The sequence below is a fragment of the Apteryx rowi genome, unplaced genomic scaffold (genome assembly GCF_003343035.1).
Source record: "Apteryx rowi isolate R43461 unplaced genomic scaffold, aptRow1 scaffold_48, whole genome shotgun sequence".
Taxonomy (NCBI): Eukaryota; Metazoa; Chordata; class Aves; order Apterygiformes; family Apterygidae; genus Apteryx; species Apteryx rowi.
This window is the reverse complement of record NW_020450738.1, coordinates 184,730-201,831: the sequence shown is the minus strand read 5'-3', so window position 1 is coordinate 201,831 and position 17,102 is coordinate 184,730. Positions and strand designations below refer to the sequence as shown.

At 37.6% G+C, this 17,102-nt stretch overlaps 1 protein-coding gene across 4 annotated transcripts in view; it reads right to left on the bottom strand.

Annotated features, from left to right (window-relative positions):
* RAP1GDS1 (Rap1 GTPase-GDP dissociation stimulator 1) overlaps nt 1-17,102 on the bottom strand; it is a 106,646-nt gene that overhangs the window by 26,571 nt on the left and 62,973 nt on the right. For 3 of the 4 annotated variants that reach the window (XM_026078443.1, XM_026078444.1, XM_026078446.1), the window contains one exon: nt 913-1,059. The exons of the other annotated variant lie outside the window; for it this stretch is intronic. In XM_026078443.1, coding sequence (XP_025934228.1) covers nt 913-1,059 — 147 coding nt within the window. The remainder of the gene's footprint in view (nt 1-912; nt 1,060-17,102) is intronic. 4 annotated transcript variants of the gene reach the window in all.

Genomic DNA, 17,102 nt, shown 5'->3' with positions numbered 1-17,102 from the left:
CAATTAGCTAACTACATTTGAAATCCATGCCATTACAAGACAGGAGCACAGCCTTTATTTAGCTTTCCTCATTTCTTCTGATTTTCTTAAAGATTGAAATTTTCAAAGACTTGGAAACGTGTGAAAACTGTAAAATATGCCTTGGCAGATTACCATGCTTGCATGTAAAAGCAAACCAGGTACTAAAAATACCAGTATATTTGTGCAACTATTGCAGAACACTATTTTCTTAGCCACAATGGTCAATGATTTCTCATTTAAAATACTATATTGCCTTTTTGTCTTAGCCCCTGAACACCTCCACTTAATGTCATAAAGAACATAAACTTATAACTTGTAGGCATAGAACAGTATTAGACATATAAACAAATTATTCCCCGTTTATCTTAGAAGAGAGTAAGATATGTAATTTTATATATATTTCACAAAATGATTTAAGAAAAAGCTGTTTAGTATATATACACCCCAAATAATCAACAAGACCACATTGTTTGCCTGGGACAAATTAATATTACAATTTGATACTAAAATTATTTGATTTAGTTTGATGCTAAATGAAAAAGAGAAGACTTACTGTAGCCTTCTAGTTTACCTCCGTAAATCTGTTTTTCCTAAGGCATACGATATATCTACATGTATTGTTTTTAGATACAGAAGTAAACTCCATATGTTGATTTTAAAACTTTATACAATTTGGTATATAGAATTGCCATAGGAAGAGTATCTAATATTTTGGGAACATAATTTTACTGAAACAGAAAATTGCACATGTAAATTGAGGTATTCAGTCGTTTTAGAATAACTTCTTTCATTTTCTACAACATAAACCTACGGTTGACTTTAATTTGTATAGGTTTTTCTGACGGGGTTGTTTTCCTCGTAGACATAAAGCAAGTTTTCGGTGTTGTTTACCATTCTCATTGCTATAGTTCATCAGCATGCCACAAAAGACAGTCAAGAGCTTCTCACTGGCTGGATCTGTTTTACTGCACAGTGACCTTATATGGTCTACTACAATATGTGCACCACCTGCATGGTCAACTGCGTTCCTGCCCTCATCTGTAAAACAAAGAGTTACATTTAAAAAATGAAACCAAAACCCCACCATAGAGCCCAGAAAATAACAGTAATCAAACAAAACGAAGTTTTTAAGCAGAGTGCAGTYATTCCTCCAGTGTTGTCAAATTCATCTACAGGGATGTTTGAGGGCCAGATTTTAGTGTACCAGAGCTAGGAAAGTGAAACCACCTACAAAAAAAGGGATTAACCATCTGACACTAATACCTTTTTAAAAAATTCAGTGTTTGAGGAAGAGCCACCGGAGCGGATAAATGAAATAATATTCTGAATGTATGTTGAATTTTGCCAGAGGAAAGTTCCAAGCAGTTTACAAAGCCTAGTCCATCCAGCCTTGTGCAGCAGGTAAATTATTCTTGCCATTATGCAGATTGAGAAATTGAAATACAGAGAAAAAAATAACTTGCTCAGGTTACTTACAAATGGACTGGGGCATAAAATGGACAAAGCAGATGGAGGTACTTGTTCCCAGTCACAAAATCTGTTCATGCACTCACTCTACCACACAGCATGCTCTCTGTACTTCTATACCTGAAATTTAATACCACTATCGGATTATTTTTATATGACTAAAAGGAAAATTCACTCTGAATCTATAACAGACTACAATGCTCTGAGGTTTCATAAATAATGTACCACAATCTTTGTATGAAACTTGTTCTGTACAACAAAACCAGATTTTGAAGTATCAGTGTATGAAAAAAGGAAAAGTTGGCCTTCTATTTTAGTAATCAATAAATTGCCTGCTTCCTTTCCCAGCAGGCAATCGGCAGTAGACAGCAGTCAATAACCTAAATTTCATGGCTTTCAAAAGGAGAGATGTCCAAATGAGCTACATTTGGAATTTTCCAGTTAGATAATCTGGATGAAAATAAAATCTTGGGGGAAACCATAAAATGAAAAGTTTTGCAAAACAAAAAAAAGTATACATATACACACACACATACATACATGCATGCATACATACATACATATATATTCTCTGCCCCCCCTCAATTTCTTAATGGCCCAATAGCAGATGTCCTCCTCTTTCTTTGTTATTCAGCACTCTAACATCACCTGCCCTCCAACCCCCTGGTCGTGCTTGGAAATTGAGCTACCGAGTTTTTCTCATTCTACGATATATTGAGGATGAAACCCAAGGTTGTCCACATTTATAATATGATCTTCCACTAGAAAGTGTTCCAAACCTCTGCAAAAAGAAGTTTCTAAATCTTCCAATTCTTTTTAATACTACTTATACGGGGTCTTGGACTTCAGATAATTTGTTGAGCGGAGCTGGAGGAGGAAGGGAAATTCTTGGTGGATCTTAACTTTTCAATTTATTACCACAGTAACAAATGTTTTGCTGAATAACAGTGAAGTTGGACATGCCACAGAGGAAGAACATCATATTGCTGTGACCATCTCCACCTCTGACCTGACTAGGATATTAGAGGACCGTGATTCATCCCAGGTATGTATATACCCTTTTTAAAAATTAGAAATTGAAATCTGTTTACAATCAAACAAATTCAGGATTAGACTCTGTTAAGGAAGGAATGTAAAAGAGGGGGAAATATAGAAGAAATAAATGTCCCACATCCATGATGCAATGACAAATGTAGGCATAATGCTGAAATGAAGAAAACCCTACCCAATAAAGTGAGAAATATAGTCAGTTGTTAAGAGCCCAAGATTCAGTGCTTATGTTCACCAAATGAACAGAGGAAAAAAAAAACAAACTTGGCTGCAGTATTCACGCATACTGTGTTATGTATCCTCCTCTTTAGACAGTATCTTTTTGATTACAAAACAGTTATGCAAAATATATGACTTTGTATTTTTGTGAGTCAAAACAGGTGTGCAAAATGAAACGGAATCATTTTGCTTCTGGATTAGATAGACCGAATATAGTTCTCAAATTGGTATAATGCAATTCAACAAACTAAGACCATTATAAAAACTAAGCCTTTAGGTAAGAACAGATGTCAAGTTTGTTTCTATGTCTTGGTGTGAAAAAGCATATAAAATAAGTAAGCACAGAAAAATATTAAATAGGGTGAGGGTTTGGAAGTGAGGGGTTAAAAAAGACAAAAAACAGTTACAAGACAGCTTCCTTACCTGGATGGAATTTGGCACAACTCCACTGCAAACAACCGTGTGATACCTTAGAACAAATTAACGTTCAACCTCATACACCCCTTTTTTGCCATTCTCTCTCTAGTTTGTCAAAGAAGTTATATGCCAAAGGCTGCTATATATTTAAGTACTTGGTAGTCTCTCTCTTCAAACGCATGCTAAAATCGTTGCCCATGTGGTATTTTTGTTCGGTAGATAGATAATCAGCTTCCACTGTACAGACAGCAAAATGGAGGCAGAAAGATTCAGAAACAAATCTCTTTCAAATAAATGGTCTGTCTATTCAGTGTGCTCAAAAAGCAGGGTAAAATGAACTTTAGGATCCCTCCCAAGTGGGTGGCAGGACATAAGGGCCTGACTTTGACATGACTACATAGGCTGGTAGATTCAAGTAGTATGGATGCTTTAACCACATTTGTTGCTCCACCTCTTTCACATGTTAGAGCTCACTCACCCTGCGTAGCTGTTCCTCTGTCCTGGGCCGCTGAGTGGAGAACAGACCCATCCTGGAGCTATAATTAAGATCTGCTGCTGCTGCACTCATACCCGAGAGGATTAACTCAGCTAATTAGCAGAGGGCCACAAAGACTCATGTACCAGGTGTAGGTGGACATTTCTGAAGTCCTTGACTACCAGCTCTGAGCTCAGACTATGACATCCCATTGCATCCCCAAGCAAAAAAGCGTATTTCTGACTCAGAATGCTAGATGCACTTATTACAGAATCACTTCTCCCTGCTCTGTCGCTAAGAAACAGATTTTGCACACAAGAATACTCACTGAACTCCAAATCATTTACAGTCAAACAAGACCACAACATGCTGCCATGTCTTGTTCTCAATCCAAACATTACCTTGCAGTTCAGCAGCTCTATGAACCCCCACACTTAAAGAGCTTCCAGCCTCCCAGAAGCTGTGTTGAAGTTTTTTCCGGTGACCTTTTAAAATAAACATTTGCTATTCCTATGAGATCAATGACTGAAGAGTTTAATGAGAGCACTCACATTTCTGCTTAAAAATGCTTCACTACAGCTCACAAAGGCYAGTGCTGTTGTATTACTTTTTAAGTGCATGTAGTACTGTTTAAAGATACCAGAATGATGATAACCTGAGAGACCAGAGGGTTTTCTTTTTTTCTTTCCCCCAAAGAAATGCGTAGTAAGACCTTAATACAGAATAAGTTACTACTTCCGCCATGTTCTTCAGCTCAACCTGGTAGGACCATCACTAAGAATTAGTATGGTCTCTTTTTTTATCCTGAATTGCTCACAGGGTTTTTAATGTAGCGTTCGGTTTTAATGTAGATTATCAAATTWCCGTGACTGCCCACATATCTCCTACAAATGGCGAGTCTGTCAGATTTCCCCATGGCTCAGCCAGGGCTGATCTAACAACGATGTCTCACCCAGAGAGCAAAACTGTTCTAGTGTGTGTGATTAGCAGGTCTTTAAAGAGGTTGAAAAGGGCAGGGTCGTATCATGCACCATAAAACTGTGAACTGGGAGTGGGGTTTTTTTTGCCCACCTGTTCACCTTGAATGTCACCTGGGTAGATGTGGCAAGCCAATGTGAAACTATGAGACTATCTAATCCCTGTGGCCCCCCGGGGTCTTTATTCTTCTAGGCTCCACCTTCTCTCCTCGCTGTGGACAGGCTCCTCCAAGCCCCATGCTCTGCTCTCCTCTAGGGGCAATTCTGTTTGTCAGCAGGGGAGCTGAGATGCATTAGGGCCACAGGAGTTCAGCCTTCGTTTTCGGGAAAAACCTTTGCGAGGTGAGAGGAGCTTATGTAGCCACTTCTCCCATCTGATCATGTCACTGCAGCTTCCCAGTACTTGTCTGTCCATCTTCTGTGCCCAYCCTCTCTGCTCGTGTGGTTTGTCTGCTGTTCTTCAAGGATACATAATTGGGAAAATTTTTGCTCCGACAGTAGGAGACATTAAGTAAAAATATAAACAGATGTGGCCATAGAGCTACAGTACATTTAATATGCATAACTAGATCAAGTGTTATGTTAGAAAATACGTAACTTATTTCCTTATGCGCTTAATATGTTTCTAGATATCTGAGGGAGCTGCTGGAATCCAGGTGCAGTTTGTCAGTTTCAAATTATACTCCCCGAAGTTTTATTGCAGAAATTTTGAATAGCTTAAGTTTGCTTTTCCCAAGATGTGTCCACATCATCTTTCCTTGTGTTTTCTTTCCCGGTTTACTAATCCTAAAGCAAACCATTAAGTCATAAAAGATAACAGGAAAGAAAAAGCTACAGCTTAAAATATGAAAACACTGTAAAACATGAGTTATACAGCTAATGAGATATGTCTAAAATATATGCACCAATATTTTGATTTTTGTCGCCACTGTGAGGTGGTTATTTCTGGAAACACAATTCCATCAGGCAAAGGGCTGTGCCATAATACAGGCAGATGTCAAAATATTTTTGAAAGTAGCTCACCTAATGCTCTTTAAACCTATATTACATTTGCTGTTTTGTACTGGGCCTTTCTTTTAATATAGAGTTTTAATATAGAGTTTAAGCTCTGTAAATCCAAGTGCCATTTAAAGAAGCAGATACATATCTCTCTCACAGATTGGGACAAAAATATTTCTTATTCGTGTTCTGTTAGGCTGGAGAGTTGTGTCCTTGGAGACAAAAAGCAGCTCAATTTCAGCTATTCTGAAACACTCTGGTCTTACCCAACTTTTAATGAAGTTTTAAAACATATAGATCCAGTTCTTTCATTATTCTAAACTTTTCTCTCTGTCATCTCCAATATTTGAAGTACAATTTAGAAGCAAGTCATCTGAACTTCTAAAATGATCCTGGTCCTGCAAGGATATACATAGTTACTCAAGTGTGTATATGATGAATAAACCCACAGGCTGGTAAAATTAGGTAGATGTCTAAGACTCAGATGATGAGGATGATAGCTAGCTAATAATCTATTTTCTAAGTAAAAGCACAGAAGAATATGTTCACTATAGTGATGTAATGAGTGGCTGTGTGACTGAAAGCTTGTCCATTTTTCCTCACAAAACAAATAAGATATGAATTCTCCATATCACCTTTGCATCTCATATCTTTACATCACGATGGCCACAGTGCTACTACTGTCTAAACAGTTCTTTCCTAAAACTCTGTTTCCAATTTCCATTCTGAAATGTGAAATTTGTGTCTCACAATGCAATCTGATATGTAATTATATTTCTCAGTAGGGGCCCTGTATCAGTTTGCAGACTCCAAATGCAGAAAATAGATTTAACCTTTAAAAAGCACCAGAAATCACAAATTACCACATTATTATAATGTTTATCATACATGTAGGCTTCAAAAATAAATCTCTGCTTCTTAGATAATCAGCTAGAAAATTATTTGATGGTGTCTCTTAAAAGTGATTTTTTTTGGCTTCAAATTTAAAGGTTTATACTTTGAAATGTTCCRATTTTCACTGTTTTGCAATTGGAAACCTGACTCCTCTGTTCTCCAATGCATGTCCTACGAAAGTTTATTAGTGTTAATAGTCACACTGGTTTAAATGGAATGACTTGGTGAGGGAATGGATGATTTGTACAATACAGGTTCCTGATTTGCATAAACCAAGCTGCCAAGAAAGCAGCTTTTGGTGACATGGAAAAATATACCTTTTATTTTAAACATTAAAAAAAAATTCTTTTACTCTGCAAGTAGTCATAATGATCAAATCATTTAAATGACATACTGCGAGTTTCCTTGAAATACTACATCTTTTATTGCTTTTGGCTCCAATTCTGCATTCCTTGTGACCAAAATATTGCTTAAATGGATGAGTGCTTATAGTCGTCCCCCCTCCTTTTTTTTTTTATCTAATTTGTAGGAGCCCCAAGAAATAAGAGAGAGTTCTTTCTACATGTGCCATTTTTATCTTTCTTGTCTCCTTTATTTTTTATATTAGGATATATTTGCCCGATTTTTATATCGAGGCATTCATCTGCTCCCGCTGCTTATTCTTCACCTGAAGTCATAATCTTCCATGACATCAAACTGGCTGCTGCAGAGGTAATTATGATATGATATACAGCAAATTATAYATAGGGAAAAAAAGCAGGAGCAGAACTCCAAAGAAAGGTCCAGCCTACATGTTCTCCCTTTCTCTTTTAATTAAGAAAATAGGAAGACAAAAATGCTCAGAAAACACTCTTAAATTTTCGGGGCAAACTGTTAGCTAGTGAAAACCATGTTATCTATATAGACTTTTGGGACACATTACCATTTATATTAACAGGGGGTTTACTCCCACTTTTTTCTATCTGGAGACTGTAAAGATTAAACTCCGTAATGCAATGCTGCCAGTCTGTTTTAATAGCGGATCCTACTTTTTAGCTTGAATCAATTTGTGTATGCTTTTAAATCATTGGATTCTGGACCCTGTCAATTTTTTGGCTGCAAAACTACAGGCTACATCCTTGTTACAGAACAAAGCAGCTTTATATTATTTTTATTTTTTCAAAGAAGCTAAGTTTCATGCAGTTATATTCTTCTATTATTAAGATTTGCTGCTTTTTCCTTGTCTTCTTTGCACTGGTTTATGAGGGATAGATAGGGCATAGCAACATTGTATTTTGAGACTCATTTTTTAATGATCTGAAAGATAAATTTTGGGATAGCTCTAGTCTATCTTGTATTAATTTTTTTTCTCTTTAATTCCTTTGAGAATTACAAGAATTTAATTACCAGATACAGTTTTGTTGTATTTGCTCACTCATTAAAATCAATTAGTAGAGTTTTAACATTTTTGCTTCATGAGTAAAAAATCATCTTGATTAGCCAGACTTGCTTCAGAGAGAAATACAACATTCTTGTAAAGGTTTCATCTTAAATTGCTGACAACTATCCTTAGCCCTAACTCCACCTTCGTTTAGGGTATTCCCTCAGAAGTTACTCTTTGAGAAATGATTGCGAGAAATTGTTAATATGTAAACAGTAAACCAGAGTTGCAAACAGAAAGCATCAACCTTCTTGGATAAAACTGTTGCCAGCATATTTGCTGGCTGTTGACAAGGGAGGCAGCAGGGCACTGGCGTGGGCTCTGCTACCAGGCGCTCAAAGCACTTTGAAAAACCGGGGCGGTTTGGGCACTGTCCTGGCAGGTGGTAGATGGAAAATCTACTAACGACACCTCTTTGCAGAGGTTCAATACCTCTTTCCAACAGCTTTATTATAATAAATAACATTTTAAAATTTTGTATCCAAATGGAAATCTAGGCATATTTTTGGTAGACTTCCTAAACTACGTTCAGCATGTGGAACATAGGATATGAGTGCTCACAAAACAGAACCTTTTAGGAGTACTGAGAGAATTTCTTTTGCCCACAGAGTCAGGAGTCAGCCTCAGCATTTGAGGGGACAGACAAATGTGCCGATACTACCCTGTCCTTAATGTTATGCTTAGGTAACACTTGAGAACAAGCCAGATTCAAATCCACAATTTAGTTCCAATAAAAACTTGCTAATTTCTGTCATATTCCTCTTCTGTCAGATAGATACAAAATCACGTGTTTCTGATATTAGACAAAAGAACAGTGGTGAGGTTGCTGCCCAAGACTCTTCAGTACTGCGCTTGCAGTCAAATTCCACTAATGGGCACAAGTTTTCAAATAAAAAAAGAACCATTTTTTTCAGCAACAAGACATGAATTACTGCCAGTCAGAGTATTGGCAGGTGATTTGTTCTGAATTCCAAGGAGACTTTAGTTTTAAAGTGTAATAATTCTTTATTCATAATTTCCACTACTGGATTCTATTTAAAAGCAAAGGAATTGTGCAATACAGAAAAGTTATATTAGGTGCTCAAAAGTCGAGCAAAAGTCCTCAAAGTTGAATGTAACCCTTGCCTCTGCCTTCCTTTACCATGTGTAACATGATTACAGCAGATTTTTCAGTTGATTTTATAACTCCATGCAGCTCCAGAGTAATTCCATTGCAGTCAAACAAATTACTCTAGGTTTATGGGAGCATAAGTCAGAACTGAAGCCAGCCCATTCTTTTTACTTCCTACAGTATGAAATAAATCATGGCATCCAATTGCACAATAAAGCATCAGGCAGTTTTTCTACTCAGCTTTTATAGCATGTTGTACTATTGCCAGAATAAACCTGCACACAACAATTAACTTAGAATTTTTACTCCCAGGCCTTGAGTGAAACGTTGTCTGTCAGCTTCAACCTGCCAAAGAACAAGGGTGTGAACTGAGCGTGGCCTGGTCACAGGCTGGTGCAGGGTGCTGGCGAAAGGAGCTCGGCAAAAGGCTTAGCCTGGCGTTGGGAGACAGCAGCACCAATAGCTGAAGCTCTGAGGAGAAGGGGAATGAGCAAATTGTGCCCTGGGTAAAGCTCTCCACCAAAGCTGCTGGAGAAGCAGTTGCAGATAGCGTGTGATCTGTGGCAGTTCTGAATAGGTTGGGAGAAACCCAAGAGGGAATCTCCGCCCCCCCCCCCAAAAAAAAAAAAAAAAAAGTATATGAAGAGAAGACTGTTTCAGGCCTTGGGATGAAAGAAGATTATTTAGGTAAGTGAGAAAGTAACAACTGGCCCAGGGAAACGGGAGGCTGGGGGGAGTCTTAGACTGGCCAGTGCTATGCTTGCCCCAAAGCATGATGCCTAGGGTAGCGACCTGATCTTCTAAAACAACTCCAGCAAGCAGTATGCAGCCTGCACAGAGGCACCGACTAGTATCAGGTTCCTGAATCTGAAGCATTGCAGGATGTGGCCTGAGAAAGACCAACAAAGTGTTTTGTTTTAGGAAATCTTCTACTTCCTTAGCAGAAGACAACCCACTGTTTTGACTGAAGGGCAACCTGTAAYGCACTAAAACCTCAGAACAGCCCGCTATCAAGAGGCAGGGTGCTGAGATGTGGTTGATTAACTAACCAGACACTGTCTCGGGTAAGTGACCCGTTTCCAGGGAAATGCCAAATGTGGCTGTAGGTGAGGTATCCAGGGTATCTATCCTGACCCCTCAGGCCTTTCTGCTGGCTGGACAAATAGCCAGGCACAGCATGGTCTCAGGATCAAAGGGATTCAAAGACCAGCTTAGGCTGCAATTTCCTCTGGTGGGCACCATCTCTTCATTGCATTAGTGTTAAAATAACAACAACAACAACAACAACAACAACAACAACAACAACAACAACAACCCTCCAACTGAACAGAGTCCTGGTCCCTTGCTGGGACGTTAAGGAATTTCAGAGCATTATGGGGTAGATTTCACTAACACAGTTCTTGGCCACAGATGTCCAATTTCTGTTTCTGGGAGTTGCACAGTATTATTTAGATATGGATGCAACAAATTTAACTGCCAATTTAGGAGGTCTGCATGTTGTCTGTGAACTAAATACTGTTTTTGCACTGTATGAAACACTGTATAAAAATGGATCCCTTGTGTAACCATCATATAAACAACTAACAGATTTGACTTGGGCAGTATAAGCATGGCACATGATGTTGCAAAATTCTGAACAGGTAGACCTGAGTGCAAAAGAATTACCTTCCACATCATTATTTAAGAAGCTATGATTCTACAATTAGACTATATTAAAACAAAAAGATAAAAGGAGGACAATGATGGTTGCAAGCATAACAAGCTCCTACTTCCCACACAAATAAGCAATGCTTAGCAAAGATGCTAACAGATTCTTTCTCTCTGTTTTCCATGGCAATTTGGATGATGTTTTCTATCATTGCTAATTTACTGGTAGTTGATATCTCTAATCATATAATGCCTACTTTTCTAAATTAAGTAAAATAAGCTAGACACTTTGGCCATATCTAGACATGCAACTAACAAGCTTTGTTTTCTGAGCTGCTTGAAGCCAACAGGTGAGAAAGTGCCGTTGTCCATAAATCTGAACAATTTCAAATATCTTAAAAGACAGGGTCAATAGATTAAAGACATGAAAAGGAAGGCCAAATTGGAATGGAAAGAGTGGCTTACTTATCTTGTTTTGTTCATTTATGGTTAACTCAAATTCTAAGCTTTTCTTCCTCATCAGGACATTTTTTTTAGTGTTTATAAATACYAGGGGAATTCCAAGTTTTTGCCTTTCCTACTTTTGTTTGAATGAGGAAGAAATAGCTGAGTCCTTACCCAAAATTTGAATTCTTAACTTGCTTTTAGGGTGGCAGCAAGATCTAGCGAATGAATGAGGCTGGGATTCAGGATTTCTTTCCAAGTCTGCTCAGGGCCACCTTTAAGACCTTAGAAAAACTTTCCATCTCTTGTCTTTTTTTCCTCTCCTTCTTGCCTATGGCTTTTATTTTGATTGTAAAGTAAGCAGATGTCTCTGAACCTCCTGTTGTAATATGAGCACTGGATGAACTTAGTCTGTGAATGAAATGCTGGGGGAAAGAAAATAAAGAATCAGAAAAAAATATGCTTCCTTTCTCAGTTAGATTTTATTTTCTGGGCACCTGTACTGACTGAAGTTTGTATTATTTCTACTTATTCAAATATTCTTCCTGGGAAAAAAAAGGTAGAGAAAAAATGTGTGCATTGCAAAAAATAAGCAGTACCCTTCATGCCTACTTTTCTCTGAAAAAAAAAAAAAAATCAGGCTTCATACCTTCACTTTAAAGAAGTGTAAAAGTTGAAAATTTATGGGGATTTGGATATTTTTTTAGTCTTTTTCCCATGTAGGCTGCTGTTAAGTTTTGGCTTAAGTCACAAGAATTTTGCCTCTTGTGTCAGTAGGACCAATATTTAGAATGTGGAATTTAGAAAGAATAAGTCTGAATAGAGCCTGGGAATGAGAAATTCATGTTTCTTCATATCACCTCCTCAAATGGCTCTTTCTGATGCTCTAGGAAGATTCCTTCAACATTCTGAATCCRTTTTGGCCAGCTATAAAATGAGTAAATTACAATAACAGTGTTTAACAGCTTCCTAAGAATCAGTTGATGAGTGCTAAATATTACTATGAAAATGTGTGTTGCCATGTGTATGCTCAGTTTCCAGCTGATGCAATACTTGTACTGCAGATGCTTGGAAAAAAAACCCCTGCATTATCAAGGACTCTTAACTCAGAAATGCCATAGCTGTCCAAGATGCAGACACACCTTTGAGAGGACAGATCTAAAAGTAATGCAATATTACTGTACAATACAAACTAAAATTTTAATTCTCTCTAGTCTGTTCCAAATAATCAGTTTTCAAGTAATAAGTTAAAACCTCGTCTCAATTTCATGATGTTGCTTGGGAAACAGCTTAATAGGTGGTATTTGCATTTGGTTCCTACCAGAACAGTGAAAAGCAAAATATTGCCCTAAGATGCTGCTGGGCTGCATGAATCAGGGTGACCTTCATAAAAATGATTAGCCAGAAGTCTGCCATTATCAACACAAGTTGTGTTCTTAGGATTCTGCTGGTTTTCCATATGGTACTGAGAAAGGTTTTGCCATTTTTTGAAGAAAAATGAACTTGATTTCTGTTTCCAATATGTTTAATTCTTAAGAATCTGTTTCTCTGCTTTAGGTCCTGAAATTAATCTCATCTCCTGAGAGTGAAATGTATGTAACTGTAGATGTGAGTAATTTCTTAATTTAATACTTAGCCTTTCTGTTGCAAGAGAACTTGTAGCATGTGTAAGATCTTTTTAACAAGAAGTGGTATAATGTTCACGGTCTGGTGTTAAGGATGGGATCAACAGAGATCTGGTTCTATGTTAATGTCACATATCTGAAATTCAGTGAGAAGTCTTGCCATCAATGCCATGAAACTGGGTAGAGAAAAAAGAAACATATGGCTTGGGAAATGGAAAAAGGATCCAGTAAATTTCCTACGAAAAAACATAGATGAGCAGCTATCAGACATGAGCCTTTACAGAACGAGTTGGTGGTTTTAGTTTCTTTTCTGTTTTACAGCTCTTTATATCATGAGGAATGGTTGGTGAGAACATGTACTCATGTACCCATGACGGTGGTTGAAGAAACAGGACTGGATTGGCATAAACAGCAATCGCTCTGAGATTCCCTAGTGAAATCTCTAAGCACCACCATTAATATGACTATACAGAAGGGCAAAATGGGAAAATTTTCATTCCCCATACAAGATATATGGAGATGTCATTTCATTTTGATAGCTTTCAGAATATGTGAGTGTTCTAAACAGCTAGAAGGAATTATTTTATGATGGGTAAGAGTCTAATGCAATCTCAACTGAAGTCAATCGGACTGACTCTCTCATCTGGATGGCTACTGAATCAGGCTCTAAATATTCTAGCCTTTCACCTCCTACAGTAGCTTCTACAATGTGCTCARTGTTGTCTAAAAACATAGGAAAATACAAGTTTATCGCACAATCAGCTCAAAATTGAAGATGTGCATCAAACTAAAGGTGAAAACATCACCGAGTTTAAAATAGTGTRTGCATCACTAATTTGGTGATAAAAAATATTATGAGGGCATTACCTACTAAGGAAATACTACTGTTTTAACATAGCATCATCTTCCATGAAAACTCTTGACTAACATTTGTCTGATTAGCCTGATCTTTCATCTACACAAACTGCATTGCTGTGGGGGGTCTCAGAGCGGAACAGAGAAGTGTCTATGGCCAGGTTTTGTGTTTCTCCTGCACGGTTCTTGCTAGCAGGCCCACAAAAACTGGTGTCAGCCTCTCTGTCCCCAAGCACTCAATGTGACCTCACTCACGTCACCAGAGATCTGCTGGGAAAGAAGTCAACAGAGACAGGCTGTTTGTGAAGTGATCATAACCTGCAGTTTGGATACTCTGTTCTTTAACTTCACACTCTGGCTGCCAGAGCTGATGGGGGCAAGTCAGTTTTAAGCTTAACTACAGCTGAATTGTAACCATTCTGCTCTCACTTAAGACATTGCTTTTTGTAGCAAGAACCATGTTATGTTAAGCATAACCTTTCCTGACCAGTGGAGATGAGATCTAAATGTTGCATTTGGAACCAAGATTCAGGGGAAATTAGAAAAAAATTGGAGGTATGCCCTATACATCTGTAACTGGACACCAGCCATAAATAAACTTACTAAAGAAGCAGCCCTGGGCAGAATGACTTGGGGTTTGGGGAAGAAGAGCAGTAGAAAGGTAGCTATGATTTGATTCATGGAGAAAGACTGGCAAAGGCTGGACAAGCTAGAAAGGTCTCACGGTCTGACTGGACAATTTAGTTTTGATGAGAAGCCAAGAAGTAACTGGTGGTTAAAAGGAATGAGTGGGCTGGGATCTTTGCATCTAGTAATATAGATCAGACAAAAGTCTATCCCCGAGTGATGCTATTAATGGAATCTATTGTTTGGGGATACAAAAGTACGAGCGAGTGTGCTCTGTACAGCCTGTGCCGTGTACAGTACACAGATATAGCGGGGGAGAAAGCAGGAGGGAGAAAGMGAGACATCACACCCCTCTTCATTTCTTTGCTTCGCACTTTCTGCTTAGACTACAATCTGGGGGACGAGTTATATGTTGTATTACTAGGTAAAGCATGAGGAACACTTACAGGCTGTACAGAAACACACACAGTAATGCAACTGTTCTTAAATTATAGGACAGCACTGAATAATTTGCATATTGTGATTAGTTAACTAACTACACTTAAAATCTTTCTGGTTGCTTCAATTGTTCTTTCATTTCTGCATATATGAGGGAGGCTGGGACTCTAGAAACCACTCAGTACTAACAAAGCTTCCTTTTACTCTGCTTTGCAATTATATCTGCCTGTATTCTTGATGCTCACAGAGTCATATAAAACAGCTTTCTTCACAACATAAGAAATACTTTAAAAAATATGCTCTCAAAGCTACCGGGGATACATCTGATGTATTTTTCCTCTTCATCTTTTTAAAAAAATGTATTTAATCTTGTGTATTTTCTTCCCTGATTAAACAGGTGATTCAGCACTATTCTAGGAGCCTAGCACTGAGGAGCACCCAGACAGTAACACTGTGCATCTGTACCTCAAACTTAATGGAGAAGAAAATCTGTCAGTAAGTCAAGAGGTTTCTATTTAATGTTTTCTGTAAGGAGGTGAATCTGTTCAATAAGGTCCCTGGCCAGCAAGTGTGTAGTTTCTCTTTTTCCTTGTCGAAGGGTACTAAAACTCTTCCAGCATTGGGGCTYGGCAATGAATTAACTTTTCCAGAGCACCGTTCCAGGAGTCATCCCTCCTGAACTTATGTGGAAACGGCCTTGCCTTCATGCAGCAATTTTGGGATCTGTGAATTCTGAGAAATTGGTGCTGTTTTCTTTTAATCAAAACTAAAAGATTTGGGTGATTAGTCCTTTGCAAGGCTATTTTCTGTGGGCTTTCCCTGTAGGAAGAGCCATTTGGCCCACAGCTTTCATGTGCTAAATGAAGGTTTGTTTTTAAGTGATGAAAATTTCGTTAGTGTCCTGTGCCATGCAGACTTCCCTCTAAAATAGAGGGATGAAATACATGATGATTAAGGCTTTCAATAAATAGAAATGCTGCTATGAGCTATTCAATGTGGGCTTGATTTCATATTGTTAGCCTAACACAAATTTAGGATGTCTTACAGACCTTCCTCATAACTGTATGGTATAATTGTATGGAAAGCAGAACTGAGAAACCACTCCTGCATATGGTAAAATAGTTACTGAGGTATTTCAGGTTTCTGTATAATTCCCAATTATCAAAAAGGTAACAGCTGCCTTTATCTCAATTTAAAAGAAAAAGCTTATCTATACATAACAGCATTTGTGATGATAATAAAAATATTGGCCTTTGGTACACTTCAAAATTCTTTGTTAGGGAAAAAAAAATCTCTATAAAAGTAAATAATAGTCATATATGAAAATATATTAAATGTTATAGTAATAAGCATTAAAAGTATTTGTCCTTATATAATATCCTAGGATAGGATACATCTACAGATGTATCTGGTACAACTACAGAATTATTACATGTTAAGATAACACACAAAATAAAGCATGATAGGATGGATATGGTAAATAACCACTGTAAATAGCCYGTTCCACTTAAATTTAAGATGTTAATCTTGATTTATGTGATGTTTTATAACACTTTATCCATCTTTCTCAGATATACAGGGAGGGTGGTGGCTGTCCTCCTATAGGGCTGCAGCAACATTTGGTATACAGAACACATCACACTACTGTAGATCTTACCAGTGCCAGTTTTGTTCCACAAAAAGGCAACACAAAGCAGATAATATAGCTCCTCTGTACTGTATAAATCCTGCACTGTAAAAGTCAGCAGCAGTTCACAATATCTGATACTACAGGATGATTTTTRTATGTCCTAATTATATTTCATGCAGAAATGTGAGTTGAACAAGAATGACATGAATAATTATGTATGTTTTACTCWTCAATCAACCAGTGCCACCTGGGAGTGAGCTTTATATCCTATATGACCCTGAAATAAAACTTAGTAAATAGATCATGTTATTGAAAGCTCAACAGCTTCTTCCTGAAGTTTCCATGGGGAAGCAGGTGTTCAGCTGATCGGTCACCTTAAAGAAAATCCTAAACAAAAGAATTAAATTTTATCATCCTCAAGCAGTAGTTGTCTGTAAATACAAATACCAGCAAGGAAATCTGCTTAACTTCCCTGAGATCAAAGACAAGGTAATTTAAAAACAACATAAAATGTAAATTTCCATCTAGCATGAAAAAAGTGGTAAGGAAGAAGGCTGCTAATAATTCAGTCTCTTGAACAGACGGTATTCAGAACAGAAGAACTTGTAGTATATGTGACACATACCACAAAGAAAAATCTTTGCCATATGAAATAAGGCACAAGATCTCAAAATAATAAAATGCTTTTACAATTTCATCTCACTTCCCATCTGCAGACATCCATGACCTTCTCATTACTTCATGGGAATATAAAGACATTCCTGGTGCCTCTGCTTCAGTATGTAT